The following is a 16335-nucleotide window of genomic DNA, read 5'->3' on the forward strand; positions in this document are numbered from 1 at the left end:
GGCGCAGAGGAGGGAAGTGACTCGACCCCGGTCACCCAGCCGACAAGCGGCAGAGCCGGGATTCGAACTCATGAGCCCTGACTCCAAAGCCCGGGCTCTTTCCACTGCGCCACGCTGCTTCTCACAGGAAGCGCTTAACAGATACCGGACCTTATTAAATAGCATTTTTTGAGAAGAAAGGGGGGCAAGGCGGGCCCGCTGAGGCCGATTCCAAGCCGGGGGGCGGGGGGGGGGGGCGGGGCAGCGTGCGGTGGCGCTGCCGGCAGGGGGCGCCCGAGGGGCGGCAGGGACCATAATTCCCACAGTGCTCCGGGGCGTTGCCAGGACGACGGGTGCACGCCGGGGGGGCGGGGCCGGCTGCTGCTCCTCTGCCCTGCTGCCCGGCTGCCCTTCTGCCCCTCTGCTCCTCTGCCCTGCTGCCCAGCTGCCCTTCTGCCTTCTGCCCCTCTGCTCCTCTGCCCTGTTGCCCAGCTGCCCTTCTGCCCCTCTGCTCCTCTGCCTTGCTGCCCCGCTGCCCTTCTGTTGCCCTTCTGCCCCTCTGTTCCTCTGCCCTGCTGCCCCTCTGCTCCTCTGCCCTATTGCCCTTCTGCTCCTCTGCCCTGCTGCCCCTCTGCTCCTCTGCCCTATTGCCCTGCTGCCCTTCTGCTCCTCTGTCCTGCTACCCCTCTGCTCCTCTGCCCTGCTGCCCCTCTGCCCCGCTGCCCTTCTGTTGCCTTGCTGCCGCTCTGCCCTGCTGCCCCTCTGCCCCTTTGCTCCTCTGCCGTGCTGCCCTTCGGCCCTGCTGCCCTTCGGCCCTGCTGCCCCTCTGCTCCTCCTGCCCCTCTGCTCCTCTGCCCTGCTGCCCCGCTGCCCCCCTGCCCTTCTGCCCTGCTGCTCCTTTGACCTGCTGCCTCTCTGCTCCTCTGCCCCCCTGCCCCCCTGCCTCGCTGCCCTGCTGCCCTACCGCCCCTCTGCTCCTTTGCCCTGCTGCCTCTCTGCCCTGCTGCCCCTCTCCTCCTCTGCCCTGCTGCCCCTCTGCCTCTCCTCCCTCTCTGCCCCTTCTGCCCCTCTGCCCCTCTGCCCCGCGGCCATGGGTCAGGATTACTACGCGGACCTGGAGGTGACCAGGAATGCGCAGGACGTGGAGATCAAGAGGGCGTGAGTGCGGCGGGGGGAACCCCGGGGCTGCTCCCCGGAGCCATCCGTTCATTCCATCGCATTGAGCGCTGACTAGGTGCAGAGCACTGAGCTAAGCGCCCGGAATGGACAACTGGGCAACAGAAAGAGACCATCCCGGCCCAACGACGGGCTCACGGTCTAAAACGGGGAGGCCGACCGAAACAAAACAAGTGGTCTGGCCTAAATAGCATCGGGACAGTCATAGATCTGGGCACCTCGTTATCCCGGCTCCGCCACTGGCCAGCTGTGTGACCTTGGGCAAGTCACTTAACTTCTCTGTGCCTCAGTCGCCTCGTCTGTCACATGGGGATTAAAACTGTGAGCCCCCGGTTGGACAACCCGATCACCTTGGATCACCCAGGGCTTAGAACAGTGCTTTGCACATAGCAAGCGCTTAACAAATCCCACAAGAAGAATTAAATAAATGGAGTCATAAATAATAGAGGCAAATATGCACCAGTGCTGTGGGGAGGGAGGGAGAAGGGAGGGCGGGGAGGAGGAGCAGGGGGGAAGGGAGGGCTCAGTCTGGGAAGGCCTCCTGGAGGAGGTGAGGGCTGTTCCCCGCCGTGCACCCCGCAGCTCCCCGCTGACGTGCGCGCACACTCACCCACACACTCACACCCCCCCCCCCCCCCCCCACCCTGAGTTGGGCCTTGAGGGACGGCCCCTCCCCTGGTCAGCGCTCCGGCCTGGCCTTTCCCCGGGGTAGGGAAATCCTTAGGCCCGGACCCCGACCCCCCCCCACCTCCCCTTCTCACCTGGGTGACTTGGGCCAAGTGGCTTCACTTCGGGGGGGCCTCAGTGTAAAACGGGGAGCCCCACGTGGGACAACCCGACGACCCTCTATCCACCCCGGCGCTCGGAAGGTTCGCCCGGCGCCCGGCGAGCGCTCAACGGATAGCGTCGGCGGCCTCATCGGCGCGCCCTCCCCACCCCCAGATACCGGAGACTGGCCCTGAAGTACCACCCGCACAGGAACAAGGAGTCCGGGGCCGCCGACAAGTTCCGGCAGGTGGCCGAGGCCTACGACGTGCTGAGCGACCGTGAGCCGGGGCCCCCCGGGGCCACGTTCACGGGGTGGGGGGCGACGGAATGCCAGATGGCATCGACCGGTTTCCACTACCGCTCCAAAAGAAGAAGTTCCGGGATACTTTAAGTTTCAAGGGCACGATGGCATCCCGGGCTACCCCCTGAATGAAGTGGAAACGGTCTGAGGGAAGTTAAACACCTTTCCCTTTTTCCACTGGACTCGGGGGACAGGCTAGTAAGCATTTCAAACTGCTGGCCCGGTTGGGCCTATTTTAGCCAATGACTCTTTTAGCTTCTCAGACATAATTTTGCTATTGTCCTTCTCTGTCCGTCTCCCCCGATTAGACCGTAAGCCCGTCAAAGGGCAGGGACCGTCTCTATCTGTCACCGATTTATACATTCCAAGCGCTTAGTACAGGGCTCTGCACATAGTAAGCGCTCGATAAATACTATTGAGTGAATGAAAAATGTGCACAACCTCAAATTTCCAACAGGGACTTGAGCCTTTTGGGTTTGCACTTTCACCCTAGAGAAGCAACACGGCTTAGTGGCGAGAGCCCGGCCCTGGGAGACAGAGGACACGGGTCCTAACCCCGGCTCCGCCACTCGTCTGCTGTGTGACCCTGGGCATGTCACTTCGCTGCTCTGTGCCTCAGTTGCCTCATCTGTAAAATGGGGAGTAAGACCGTGAGCCCCACGGGGGACAACCCGATCACCTTGGATCTACCCAGTGCCTGGCACGTAGTAAGCGCTTAACGAATACCATACTTATTATTATTATGACTCTAACAAAGGATCCGCCTTCCCAGGGTGACGGCCCCTCACCGCCAGACCCAAAGCCGCCCAAATTGGACCCCTCCCTTCTCCCTCGTTTGAGGTATTGGGGAGCCAGGGCAGGTGAGCTGGCGCCATGTCCAGCCCCGGCCTCCCTGTCCACTCTGGGCCCTTTCCCTTCTTTCCCCTGAGACGGACGGACGGGCACGGCCAACCCCTTCCGTTAGCTCCCAGGTCTCCTCTCCTTCCTCCACCCCCTCCCCTGGCCCAGCCGAGCTCTCCGCTCGGCCGCCTCGCCCCCACCCCTCCGCGACCCCCGCGACCGCCGTCCCTCCCGCCCTCAGCCCTGAAGAAAGGGATCTACGACAAGTTTGGCGAGGACGGCCTGAAGGGAGGGATCCCTCCGGAGTTCGGGAGCGAGGCCGTGTGGACGGAAGGTTACGTGTTCCACGGCAACGCGGAGAAAGTCTTCCGGGGATTCTTCGGGGGAGACAACCCTTTCAGCGGTAGGCCTCGGGGACGGGCCCCCCCGGGACCAGTCCTCGTGCAGTAGGGCCACCCGAGCTCCGAATGACCCCCATCCGTTCTCCTCTCCTGCCCTCCCCAACCCGGCGCCCCCGGGACCTCCCCCGGCCCCCACGGACTCACCTTGTGGCCTGAGTTTGGAAGTCGGCGTGACTGGTCAGTCGGGGGAGCAGAGTGGCCCAGTGGAAAGAGCACAGTCCTGCCTGGGAGGCAGAGGTCCTGGGTTCTCATCCCACCTCTGAGACGATTCGCTTCACTTCTCTCTGCCTCAGTTTCTTCATCCGTAAAATGGGGACTAAATGCCCGTCCTCCCTCCCTTGGACCACGAGCCTCAGATGGGCGGGGACCGTGTCCGACCCGATGATCTCACATCTACCCCTACGTCTAGAACAGCGCTCGGCTCGATGCGGGCACTTAACGGATAGCAGTTATTATTATTTTTATTAGCCGGTGTCCCGAATCGCCCTCTCCGGGATGGGGTCGGATGTCTGCGGGGTCTCAGTCTTTCCCTCCTCCTAGACTTCCTGGTGGGGGAAGGCGAGCAGCGGGGATGGGGTGGGGGCTGGGACCCAGGACGCCCGGCTTCCGGCATTTAAGGTGGCCCTGATTTCTGTCTCCACTCCCCGCAGAATTCTTTTCTTCCGACGGCTCCGAGGTGAACGTGAGCTTCGGGGGGCTGCGAGGCCGTGGGGTGAAGAAGCAGGACCCCCCCATCGAGCGAGACCTGTACCTCTCTCTGGAGGACCTGTTCTACGGATGCACCAAGAAGATCAAGATCTCCCGTAGGGTAGGACTCCCCCCGCCTTCTGATCTTGGTGGAGGCCCGGCCCATAGGCCGGGGGATGGACAAAATGGCCTCACCACGGCCCGTGGGTCGCGTGGGGTGGGTGTACGTCTCGGGTGGAGAGTCCCCCCGGCCCCAGCGATACCTCTGAGACTTTCCGTGGAAGATATCGCCGCCGCAGCTATCCGTCACTGCCGGGAAAGGGTCTCCCTGGACGGGGCAGGGGCCTGTTGGGATGCTCCCACCCCACAGTCCCTCCAGGCTCGGTTCCCCTCACGTCCCGTCCGTCGCCTTGCTCCTTGCCTCGCGGAGCTGCTGAACTAGAAAACCCTTTGTAGAGAGAGGGAAAGCGAGTTGCCTCAAGGGGATCTAGTGGTGTGTCCTCCCACCCATCCCTTGTCTTGGGGCAGCCGCCGGGGCCCTGCGGGGCTTGACCGGACGTCCGGCCCGCCGCAGGTGATGAATGACGACAGATGCTCGTCCACCATCAGAGACAAGATTTTGACGATCGACGTGCAGCCAGGCTGGAGGCAGGGCACCCGCATCACTTTTGAGAAAGAAGGAGACCAGGTGAGAGGTCGGTCAGCCGCCGAACGGAGGCCAGACCGTCCTCCCACCTCTGCTCTGTCCGTCTGGGATTGGAGCCCACACAACTAGGAAGGGGATGGGCGGGGGGACACCCCCAGATCCCACCCCCCATGACAAGGGGCACCTACTGCAGCCGGAGGAGGGTTCGGATCGAATCCAACCAGCGTCATGGTATTTAGTGAGCGCTCCCTATGTGCCCGGCCCCGAACCGAGCACCTGGGGAGGTTCGAGATAATCAGGTCGATGGGTCACCGGAGGAGAGTCGGGGGAGCGGGATGGTCCCTGCTGGGTCGCCGGGGGAAGATTGGGGATGGAGAGGGTGGAGTCGTGGGATTGGGCGATCCATCCTTTACCGTGAGGGAGCGTGTTCGGCACCAGGAGGGAGACCGGATGCAGGTCATCCCTGCGTCCTGGTGCTGGGATTGACCTGGGCATCGTCACTCATATTTATTGAGTGTGTGTGCGGAGCTCTGTACTAAGTTCTCGTGGAAGTACGATATAACAGAGTTGTGTCATGCTGGGGTTGAGTCGGCCCTGCCTGCTCGGGAGCCGTCAGAGCGGCTCCATGCCCGCCTCGCCCTCCTGCCCCGGTCTCTCTTCCTTCTCCTCTCCTCCTTCCCCGACTCCGCCTCTCGCCAGGGCCCTAACGTCATCCCAGCCGACATCATCTTCGTCGTGAAGGAGAAGCTGCACCCGCGTTTCCGGCGCGAAGACGACAACCTGCTGTTCGTGAGCGACATCCCCTTGGGGAAGGTGAAGCTCAGGATTGGGGGGAGGGTGGGGACCATCAGGGGACATTCAACCTTGCCCACACAGGGGCACCATCAGCCTGACAGCACCTCATCGCCTCCTCCCCTTGGCCCCCAGGCTCTGATTGGCTGCACGGTGGAGGTGAAAACCTTGGATGACCGTTTGCTCAACATCCCCATCAACGATATCGTGCAGTGAGCGCAACCCCTGGGGAGCAGGGGGGGAGGGGAGTCACTGACGGGGAACCCCTCGGTGCGCAGCCCGCAAGGGCTAAGCAGAGCGGGCGGCGCACGGGGAGACGGCCGTCTCAGCCTGTGGCGGAGGCAGGGGGCAGAGGGGCCGGGCTGCCCTGCCCATCCAGGCGCCCCGGGGGGTTTTTGCCAATCCCCGCCCACGTTCCTCTGCAGCCCCAAGTACGTCAAGCTGGTCCCCGGGGAGGGGATGCCCCTGGCGTCGGATCCCGCCAAGAGAGGAGACCTGTACATTTTCTTCGACATCCGCTTCCCCAGTCGCCTCACCCCGGCCAAGAAGCAGCTGCTGCGGCAGGCACTGCCCACTTGAGCAGGGAGGAAGGGGATGGTCCCGTGAGCCCACCCCCGCCCTCCCGCACGCGGCTCCCCCCGGGCCGTGGAGGCCGCGCACCGGACGCCTCCCGTACGATAAAATTTCCTCTCCGTTCATCGCCATCTGCGACTCTGGCGGTTGATGATTGGATGGAAACCAAGGCTGTGGGTGGAAGGTGGAGGGGAGGGAGGAAGGGAGAGAAGAGAGGGCGCGCAGAAAGAGCCGCAAGGTCCCCGACTCTGAGCCGACTACGCTGGCAACGCCTCAGCCCTTGAAGGGTGCAAGCAACTGCCCCATCGGCCCGGTGCCGTGGGAATTGGGGGCGGGGGGCAGAGGCCGGCTCCACCTCCCCCCCCACGAAGAGGGCAGGACCAGGCACCCAGTAGGAGAGGGACGGGAAGCTAGGGAACCCTCTCCCCACTCCGTGAGCGCCCGAGCCTGAGCACCCACGGGTCCGAAAGTCCTAAGGCCCGGGTGGTGATCCTCTCTCTGCCATCTGTCGGCTGTGCGACCTCGGGCAAGTCGCTTAACTTCTCTGTGCCTCAGTTCTGCCATCCGTAAAATGGGGATTCGATATCCGTTCTCTCTCCAACCTGAAGTGAGAACCCGCAGATCTGCTATCCAGCCCAGGCACTTAATGCTTAACGACTACTCTGATCGTTACTGAACCCCTCTCAGCACTTCAAGCAGGTCTGTGTGGGCTGCAGTCCCTCAGCCCTTCCGGCGACCCCACCGTGTCCACACGGTTTTCCTCGGCCATTCCTCCCCCGGCTCCCAGAAGGGAAGCTTTGGGCCCGGGGTCGGGGAGGGAGGGGGTGAGGAACGGCCTCTGTCACGGCCTCATTTCCCCACCCGCCGGTCCCATCCTAGTAACCAGGGCCCCGGGCCTGCCCGGCCGCCCCCACCCGCGGGGCCGAGGCGGCATAGCCGCACGTCTGGCTCTGCCCAGCCGGGCCGCTGCACGGACTACAGGAAACCGGGCAGGAGGCCGGAGGTGGGGGATGACAGGCGGGCACGAGGACGGCGAAGCTGCGGACGGGAAGCGGCCGCCCCCTCCCCGCCCCTTCCTTAGGCTTTAAGCTCCTGCTGGCACTGCAGGCCCCCCGCTGCTCAGTTGGATGCCCGGGCCAGCGGAGAGATTCAGTCACTCCCGGGGTGGAGGGGCAGGCTGCTCCAGGCCCGGCTGGCTCCGTCCCCCTCCGGGCAGAGGGGAGGTCTGGGTTGGCCGTTTGTTCTTCTAGCCACTCCCAGACGCTGCCAAGAAGGTGGTGACGGAGGCCACGGTTCAGCTTTATTGGGGGCCGGGGGATGCCGCTCAGAGGCCGGGAGAGGAGGAAGGGGAAGAGGAAAGGAAGCAGAGGAACACGGAAGGGGCCGGGGCCGGGGCAGGGATGGAAGGCTCAGCTGAGGTGGGATGGTGGAGGTGGGAGAGGCGGGAGGGGGCGGTAGGAGATGATGATGATGATGATGATGATGATGATGAGGGAACAGTGGATGGGCGGGGGAAGCGGGGGGAAGCTAGGGGCAGCCAGCTCTCAGCAGGGGGCCACGGAGGCGGCGCGGGCAGCCGTGATGGCACGTTTCAGCTGCTCGTAGGTGACAAACATGACCACGTTCCAGGAGCCCAGGCGGAGGAAGGAGGGCATGAACCTGGAAACGGAGAGGAAACGGGCACCCGCTCACCTCCCGTCAGGTGGCCCCGGGCACAGCCGGAGGCGGGCCCTCCCTCCCTCCTTCCTTCCCCTGCCCTGAACGCGGCCTTGAGTCGGGGCCAGGGGGCAAGGCCAGGGAGCTCCGGGGCTCCCGGGGGGCTGGGGCCACCAACGTCCTCACCCCTTGTAGAAGGCCCGGGGCCCTTCCTTCCGCAGCATGGTGAGGGCGCAGTGCACGGCGCCACCGTACTGGCCCGAGGCCGAGTTCATGTATCTCGTCTTGACCACGTCCACGGGGGAAGCGATGACGGTGGTGCAGAAGCCAGCCCCGAAGGCAGAGGTCAGGTGGCACGGAAGGTCGTCTGGGGTGAGGGGAGAGGAGGAGACGTCAGCCTCCCCCCCGCCCTCCACGTGGCGGACACCACGTGATATCGTCGGGGAAACCGAGGTCTCCCGGCGGGGGGAGGGGGACAACTAGATCTCAGCCTCCCCGTTCCCCGCGGAGCCGGCTCCGCTCCCGGCCCGGGGGCCCCTGCCTTCTACCTGTTGGACGGATGGGGGACCCCCGGCTGCCCCTCCCCGCTCACCCGCCATGAGGCCGCCTCTCAGGAGGGCATCCTTGATGAGGTCGTAGGTCACCAACTCAGCACAGTTGACGATGGCGTTCCGGGCGACGTTGGGCGACGTCCCTGTGCCGCAGAGGCCCCCGTGAGCCGACGGACGGGGGGACGGGAGGAGATGGGGGGCGGGGGGGAGGAGCAGAGAGGGGGTGAAGAGCGGTTATCGCGTCCGCCCGAGATGCGAAGGGTCCCCGGTCCTCTAGAATGTAACCTCCTCGTGGGCAGGGAACCGTCTCCCCGCTCCGGTACCGTCTTCTCCCAAGTGCTTAGTGCAGTGCTCTAAGTAAGCACTAAATAAACACCATCGATGGACTGACCCTCCCAAGGCCCAGGAGACCACGCGGCGGGCGTAAGTGACCGCCCACCTTTCCAGAGGCCCCGTAGGCCCTCTTCCCGGGCGATGGTCTTGTAGGCGTCCACGGTGCCCTGGTAGCGCCGGCTGCCGGCTGCCCGAGCCTGAGCCTGGAACCGCACCTTCACCACGTCCGTGGGCTGCGCCAAGCCGACGGCCAGAGCCCCCGTGGTGCAGCCCGCCAGGAGCCGACTCCCGACGCCCGCGTCTGCGCGCAGAGGGGAGGAAGGGTCGGGCCGCCCGCCGGGCCCTGCCCGGCTCCGTCCCGCCGCCCGGGGGAGGGGGGCCCGCCTGCCCGCCGGATGTCCTCCGCCTGCTTCTCCCCCTGCCCCGGAGGCTCCGGCCGTGGTCACGGGGGCCGGCCCGCCCCTCGCCACCACGCGGCTCCGGGCTCCGGGTCCCCGCTCGGCCCTCAGCGCTCACGCTCGGAGCCCTTGGTGTAGAACTGCTTGACCGAGTCGTAGAGGCCGATGCGGACGGAGGCGAAGCTCATCTGGCGCTGCAGGCCGGCCACCAGCCCGCTGTACAGGCTGCCCGGGCCCTCGGTCCTCGCCACGGTCAGGATGGTGCCCAGGACGCCCCGGTACTGTGGGCCGGCGGGGACCCGCGAGGGACCCCGGCTCTCCCCTTGGACCTGTCGGGCCGGACGTGACGCCGAGAGGTGTGTCGGCGGGGAATCGGCCTGAGCCCACCTCCCCGCAGGGGACTCCCTGGCCCAGGCGAGAACGCCCCCGCCCCCCCCTCGCCACGACGGCTCCCGAATGCCAGCCCCCCGACCCCAAGGCTCGCGGGGGCACAGGAGCCCAGGCCCCACGCTTGAGGGCCAGAGCTCGGGAAGCGGAACTCAGGGTGGGCAGGCGCAGGACTCCCGCCCCGGTCACAGCTCACGGCAGGGAGGCCGGAAACCAGACCAGGGGTCCGGTCTCCCCGGCCGGCGCCCGCAGCAGCCGCGGCCTGCCCCGTGGGCCCACCTCCCCGCCGCCGCGGCTCCTCGTCCCCCAGGCCTTCCGGAGACAGGGCGCACACCCCGCTCCTCCAGCAACCGCTGGCTGGGCACGGCGTGGGGAAGCGGGGGCCGCGGATCGGAGAGGGGCCCGGGCGGGGCGCCCGAGGGGGCGGCACGGAAGCGGGCGGCTCGAGTCGCCCCTCACCTGCAGCCGGACCTTGGCCGTGTCCAGGGGGAAGGTGATGAGGTCGGCGATGCAGGCGGCGGTGCCGGCCGACAGGAACTTGACCGTGGCCGTCGGGGGCACGTCGGTGGGCTTGAAGCCAACCATGCCGCGGGCGGGCGGGACGCGGACGCCCCGGCGGAGGTGCCCAAGTCGAGCGAGACGAACTCTGCCCGAATCTGGAAACGGCGGACAGGCGGTCAGGCTCAGCGTCCCCTAGGCCACCCGTCCCCCGGGGGCGAGGCGGAGCCCCGGCCTCGGCCGTGAAGGAAGGGCCGACGGTCCGCGGGCCCCCTGGCCGAGCCGGGCGCCGCGTTCCGGGGAAGCCCTCGTCTTCCCCCGCATCTTGGAAGGCGGGAAGCTGAGGCGCCGGCCGGGGACGCCCGCCCCGGCCCAGCTCTCCCCACACTGCTGTAGAGCAGCCAGGCAAGTAGGCGCCGGCCCGGGGAGGGCAGCCACGGGCACCGCGCGTGTGCGGACTGTGTCGGCGACTCGGTGCCCGGCCATCACCCGGACCTCGTGCCCTAGGGTAGGTGGGCCGGTCTCCCTGCGGGGGAGGCATCCCCTGGCTCCACCGGCGGGGTGACAGGTCCCTCGGTCCTAACATCGTCGGGCCGAGTTCTGAGCCCAGTCCCCCCACCGGGCTGCCGTGCGATCTCGGACAGACCGCTCTCCCTCTCCGAGCCTTACTGATTTCCACGACCGCTTCCCCTTGCCCCACCCCCCGGGGCAGTAGAATGGTGTATTGCCATAACGGAGCTAACTCCTCTCCCTGGCAGAAGCCGACCCTCCGAAGGAAGGAGGAGGTGGGGGAGGGGAGGGGGGAGGATGCCGAGAGGTCCCCGGGAGGGCACCGGGGCCCGAGGGGGCTCGCCGGTGCCCGTCGCTAGGCGGAGGAGGAAGCGGCCGGCCCCACACGGATGTGGTCGGGTTGGGCCGGGCCTGGCCTTGCGCAAACAAGAGGCTGGGAAGCACCACGGCTCACGGGACCTCGGCCCTGCCCCCCACCCCAGGAGCCCAACAGGAGTCAGTGGAGCCGGACCTTTAGGAAGGGGCGGGGGGAAGTGAAACGGACCCCATCCCCCGCTGCGAGCCCGGCCTGGGGTCCGGCCCAGAGCAGGAACCGTCTGCCCGCCCCGGGCCCCCGCCCCCTCCCCGGCCTCCCAGCCTCCTGGCTCGGGGTAGAGGCCCCCCAGGTCAGAGGGGCAGCGCTGGTCCGGGAAGCGGTGTCTCTAGAACCGCGGATGGGGGTCTGCGGCGTAGGGTTGTTGTGGGCGACCTGGGGCAGCAACCCTTGGGAGGCAGGTGGACAGAGGCCCCGCTTACAGAGTCGGTGAGACGCTCGCCCACTCTCCCCACCCTCGAGTTTGACCCGGAAACCCGTAGAGCTGTCGGTGTCCCAGGTGGGAAATAAAAAATAATCAGTTCTCCCTTCCGCCTGACGGACGAGAGAACCGAGGCCGCTCTCTCCACCGCCTCCCCCGGGGCCCGGACAGGGGGAACGGGGCTCCTTCGAGTGGGATGGTCCCGGCCGTGGCAAGCCCAGCCCAACCTGCACCCCCAACCTCCCTCCGCCCTGGCCCTGCGGTGCCCTGGGGGGGCGCGGGGAGGAAGTCTATAAGTCTGTGCCAGCTATACCCGTCCCCACCCCCACCCAGGTCCCTCCCCGCCCAGAAGAGAGGCCATTAAGAGCGTCACTGGACGAGAGGAGTCGTCACCCACTCCGCTGCATCCCCTGGGACCCTAGATTCGGACCTCTAAACGCATCCTGTGGAGAACTCACTTCTCTGAGCTGGTTTAGGGTCTAACTGCGGCCTGACTGTTCACAGATAACTGCGGTGACAGACACCCTCCCCCCGCCCGGCCACCATTTCCCCTACCTACCTAGCGTTACGGAAGGCAGCCGACGGGATGGGGGAAGGGCGGAGAGAGGGCTTTGGGTCTCCGGGGAGGGGACCGCCACCCAAGCCCTCAGCTCAGGGCTCAGAAGAGGGAGGACTATGCCAAAAATCGGGACCGGGGTTCAAGGCGGCCTGGCTCAATTAGAGCCCTGAACCGGCGGGGGGAGAGAGAGGGAGGGGAAGGAAGGGAAATTCAAACCATTTCTCTCCCCGTTGACAACTCTAGAAAGAGATGGGTGGGAAACTCAACCGTCTGCCCAACATGAGTTTCCGGATTTCCCAGCTGCTCTTGATCGGGCCGGTTTCCTTTTCATTCTAAACTGTAAGCTCTTCGTCCAGCGACTCTGTGGCACCGTACTCTGCTGAGCACTTCTTAGTACAGCGCTCTGCACGCAGTTTGTGTTCGACAAACACCGCTGATCGACTGCACCGCAGGTATCGCAGAGTGGAAAGAAAATGCCCGCAAGTGTGCTCTTGCGGGCACGTTGCGGCCACGACGCGACCTTGTCCGCGCCAGGCCCCCACGCTCCGACGTTCACGGAGCCCGCGGGCTAGGACTGGCGGCTTCTTGGACCTCCCCAGCCCAAGCGCTCTTACCCGGGTGCAGCGGGCCCCCGCTGGCTGGCTGGCTGGGGGGAGGGCGGGCGGGCAGAGATATCAGGCTTCTCTAAAAGCGTCTCTCTCCTGGAAACTGCTTCCGGCAACCGCGGCCCATTTCCCTTGGTTTTCCATAGAAAATCGTGGAGAAGCTGGGCACGGAATGATCATAATCCGTGTGCTGTGGGGAGAGGGAAGGGAGAAACGGGACAGGACGGGACGGGTTAGCGCAGGGGCCTCAGGAAGCCTCCCAGCCCGCGTGCTACGGTCCGCAGGCTGTGCGCTGTGAGCCGGGGTCCTTCTCTCCCTCTCCCCAATTCAGCATCTTGCCCCAAGGCTTTCATTCATTCATTCATTCATTCATTCATTCATTCATTCATTCATTCATTCAATTGTACTTATTGAGCACTTACTGTGTGCAGAGTACTGTACTAAGCGCTTGCGAAGTACAATCCGGTAACAAAGACAATCCCTGCCCACGAGGGGCTCACAGTCTAGAAGGGGGGAGACAGACATCAAAACAAGTGAACAGGCATCAGTAGCATCAATATAAATAGAATTCTAGGTATACACACTCAAAACAAGTAAGCAGGCATTAATATAATTGGAATTATAGATATGTACATATATATACACAAGTGCCGTGGGGCAGGGAGAGAAAAGGGAGCGAGTCGGGGCGATGGGGAGGGGGAGCAGAGCTGAGCCCACCAGGGGTTCACACAGTGGGCCTATTTGGCCGATGGGTGTCTCTGTAGGGCGTTCTGGGGGAGGGGGTGGAGACCCCCCACCTTCTCCCCTTCCCCGTCGCCACTTCATTCATCCAATAGTATTTATTGAGCGCTTACTAGGTGCAGAGCGCTGAACTCAGCGCTTGGAATGGACAATTCGGCACCAGAGCCCGTCCCTGCCCCCTGACGGGCTCACAGTCTAAACGGGGGAGACAGACGGCAAAGCCAAACGGAACAAAACATCATCAAGATAAATAGAATCATGGGGACGTACCCCTCAGGGACGAAATAAATAGGGTCGGAAATAATATATACAGATCGTAGCGGTTCCCCCACGCCCTTGAAGCCATTTCAAGGCCCGGCCCTGTCACTCTGTGGCACTGAGCACCCCGGTTCTCGGTCAGGGCACCTAACCGGGGTCTGGGGGTCGGTTAGGGCGGAGAGGCCGGGGGCCCCCAAGGTTTGTGTGTCTGCGTCTGCTGTGTGACTTCGGGCAAGTCACTTCCCTTCTCTGAAGTCTGGAAAATGGGGACGAAGCCGGTGAGCCCCACGGGGGACCACCCCATGACCCTGCATCTCCCCCGGCGCTTAGAACAGTGCTCTGCGCCTAGGAAGCGCTTAACGAATACCAACGTTATTATTGTTATCTCCGAATCCCCCAGCCCCGGCTGGCCGAGGCCAAGGACCCCACGTCTGAGGCTGCTGGCCAAGGGTGGGAGGAAGGAGGGAGGGAGAGGAAGGAGCAATCCCCAGTCACACTCCTAGCCAGTGCTCAGCCCTACCCCTAACCAGCCCCCCGCCCCCCGCCGCGGGAAACACACGGTCACAACCATCCACACGCTCTGTGTTCACCCTCACATTCACACCTACACACGCACACGGTCACCCCACCACCCCGCCGGGTCACACGTTGACGTGCACACAGGCGGCAGCATCCCCCCCAAAGGGTCATCCATTCACACCCGCACCCCACGTCATCTGTTCTCTCTCACGCACTCATTCATTCACTCGGTCGTATTTATTGAGCGCTGACTAGGTGCAGAGCACTGGACTAAGCGCTTGGAATGGACAATTGGGCAACAGAGAGAGACCGTCCCTGCCCATCGACGGGCTCACGGTCCAAACACACGCACCCACACTCTGTCACGCCTCCTCTTCCCCCAGCTGGGTCACCCACTGCCCCCCCCCCCCGTGCCCCCCCCCACGGGGGAGTGGAAAGAGCCCGGGCTTGGGAATCCAAGGTCGTGGGTTCGAATCCCCGCTCTGCCACTTGGCAGCTGGGTGACTGTGGGCAAGTCCCTTCACTTCTCTGGGCCTCAGTGACCTCATCTGTAAAACGGGGATGAATAATAATAATAATGTTGGTATTTGTAAAGCGCTTACTAGGTGCCGAGCACTGTTCTAAGCGCTGGGGGAGATACAGGGTAATCAGGTTGTCCCTCATGGGGCTCACACACTTTTAATCCCCCATTTTACAGATGAGGGAACTGAGGCCCAGAGAAGTTAAGTGACTCGCCCACAGTCACACAGCTGACAAGTGGCAGAGCCGGGAGTCGAACTCATGACCTCTGACTTCGAAGCCCAGGCTCTTTCCGCTGAGCCACGCTGCTTCTCGGATGAAGACCGGGAGCCTCATGTGGGACAACCTGACGACCCCGTAACTACCCCAGCGCTTAGAACAGTGCTCGGCACATAGTAAGCGCTTCCCGTCAGTGGGCAGGGATCGTCTCTATCTGTTGCCGAATTGTCCATTCCAAGCGCTTAGTACAGTGCTCTGCACATAGTAAGCGCTCAATAAATATTATTGAATGAAGGAATGAACAGACACCAACATCATTATTATTATTACTATTAAGTGCCGGGCATTGAAGCAGCGTGGCTCGGTGGCAAGACCCGGGGCTTGGGAGTCAGAGGGTCAGAGGTCATGGGTTCGAATGCCGCCCCCGCCGCTTATCAGCAGCGTGGCTCAGTGGAAAGAGCCCGGGCTTTGGAGTCAGGGGTCATGAGTTCGAATCCCAGCTCTGCCACTTGTCAGCTGTGTGACCGTGGGCAAGTCCCTTAACTTCTCTGTGCCTCAGTGACCTCATCTGTCAAATGGGGATGAAGACCGTGAGCCCCACGGGGGACAACCTGATTCCCCTGTGTCTCCCCCAGCGCTTAGAACAGTGCTCGGCACCTCGTAAGCGCTTAACAAATACCAACATTATTATTATCAGCAGTGTGACTTTGGGCGGATCCTCATTCTCCGGATCTACAGTAAAACTTTCCTCATTTTACAGCTCACTTGACTCCTCTGTGCCTCTGGAAGATGGAGATGAAGCCTGCGAGCCCCACGTGGGACAACCCCATGGCCTTGTCTCTACCCCAGCGCTTGGAGCATAGTAAGTGCCTAACAGATCCCCTGATGTTATGATTAAGGACTCACCGGGCGGAGGGGCGAAGAGGCCGGCGGTGGGCACGAAGGGCCGGGGGGCACAGGCGGGTGGGCGAGCTGGCACTGGCGCTGCCGGGACCTGCGGGCGAGTGACGGGACGGAAGAGCTTGGGGCGGATTCTTTATAACCCCACTTTCCGCGGGGCGGGGAGGGCCGGGCCACACCCCCACGCCCGCAAAACCTCCTCCTCTTCTACCCCGGCGGCCTGCATTCATTCCACCCCATTGCATTCATTCATTCAACAGTAATTGTTAAAAACAACATTCTGAGCATAGCAGCTCTTCATCTAAATGACTCTGTTTCCGTCTCAGGAAGTCCCCCTTTTCGGGTGGGATGTACAGCACATCCGCAAATTCCAAATTCCGGGGGACAGGAGACTGCTTCTTACCCAAAACAGATAAGGCCTGCTTGACTCTATTTATTGCCACTGTTCTTGTCTGTCCGTCTCCCCCGATTAATAATGTTGGTATTTGTTAAGCGCTTACTATGTGCCGAGCACTGTTCTAAGCGCTGGGGTAGACACAGGGGAATCAGGTTGTCCCACGTGGGGCTCACAGTCTTAATCCCCATTTTACAGATGAGGTAACTGAGGCACCGAGAAGTTAAGTGACTTGCCCAAAGTCACCCAGCTGACAAGTGGTAGAGCCGGGGATTAGACTGTAAGCCCGTCCAAGGTTAGACATTGTCTCTATCTCTTGCCGACTTGTTCA

The 16335-nt window shown here is 63.6% G+C and overlaps 2 protein-coding genes across 3 annotated transcripts; one reads left to right on the forward strand and one right to left on the reverse strand.

Annotated features, from left to right (window-relative positions):
* The first annotated feature begins 995 nt into the window (after nucleotides 1–995).
* On the forward strand, nucleotides 996–6294 carry DNAJB13 (DnaJ heat shock protein family (Hsp40) member B13). 2 transcript variants are annotated; one of them, XM_001519805.3, is made up of 8 exons: nucleotides 996–1137; nucleotides 2098–2201; nucleotides 3306–3467; nucleotides 4116–4273; nucleotides 4727–4840; nucleotides 5498–5611; nucleotides 5726–5802; nucleotides 6016–6294. In XM_001519805.3, exons 1-8 carry the CDS (start codon nucleotides 1070–1072, stop codon nucleotides 6167–6169), a joined length of 951 nt encoding a protein of 316 aa, XP_001519855.1. In that variant the 5' UTR covers nucleotides 996–1069; the 3' UTR covers nucleotides 6170–6294. The 2 variants fall into 2 exon arrangements, with proteins under 2 accessions (XP_001519855.1, XP_028903651.1); XM_029047818.1 differs by lacking the exon at nucleotides 2098–2201 and having other exon boundaries at nucleotides 1013–1137.
* A 1147-nt stretch (nucleotides 6295–7441) lies between these two features.
* UCP2 (uncoupling protein 2) lies at nucleotides 7442–15730 on the reverse strand. The gene is made up of 8 exons (XM_029047742.2): nucleotides 15617–15730; nucleotides 12464–12644; nucleotides 9948–10144; nucleotides 9220–9430; nucleotides 8810–9004; nucleotides 8412–8513; nucleotides 8006–8186; nucleotides 7442–7822 (listed from the first exon to the last, which is right to left on the reverse strand). The coding sequence occupies exons 3-8, from the start codon at nucleotides 10071–10073 to the stop codon at nucleotides 7708–7710; spliced, it is 930 nt and encodes a 309-aa protein (XP_028903575.1). The 5' UTR covers nucleotides 10074–10144; nucleotides 12464–12644; nucleotides 15617–15730; the 3' UTR covers nucleotides 7442–7707.
* Between the last annotated feature and the right edge of the window lie 605 nt (nucleotides 15731–16335).

The sequence above is a fragment of the Ornithorhynchus anatinus genome, chromosome 20 (assembly GCF_004115215.2).
Source record: "Ornithorhynchus anatinus isolate Pmale09 chromosome 20, mOrnAna1.pri.v4, whole genome shotgun sequence".
Taxonomy (NCBI): domain Eukaryota; kingdom Metazoa; phylum Chordata; class Mammalia; order Monotremata; family Ornithorhynchidae; genus Ornithorhynchus; species Ornithorhynchus anatinus.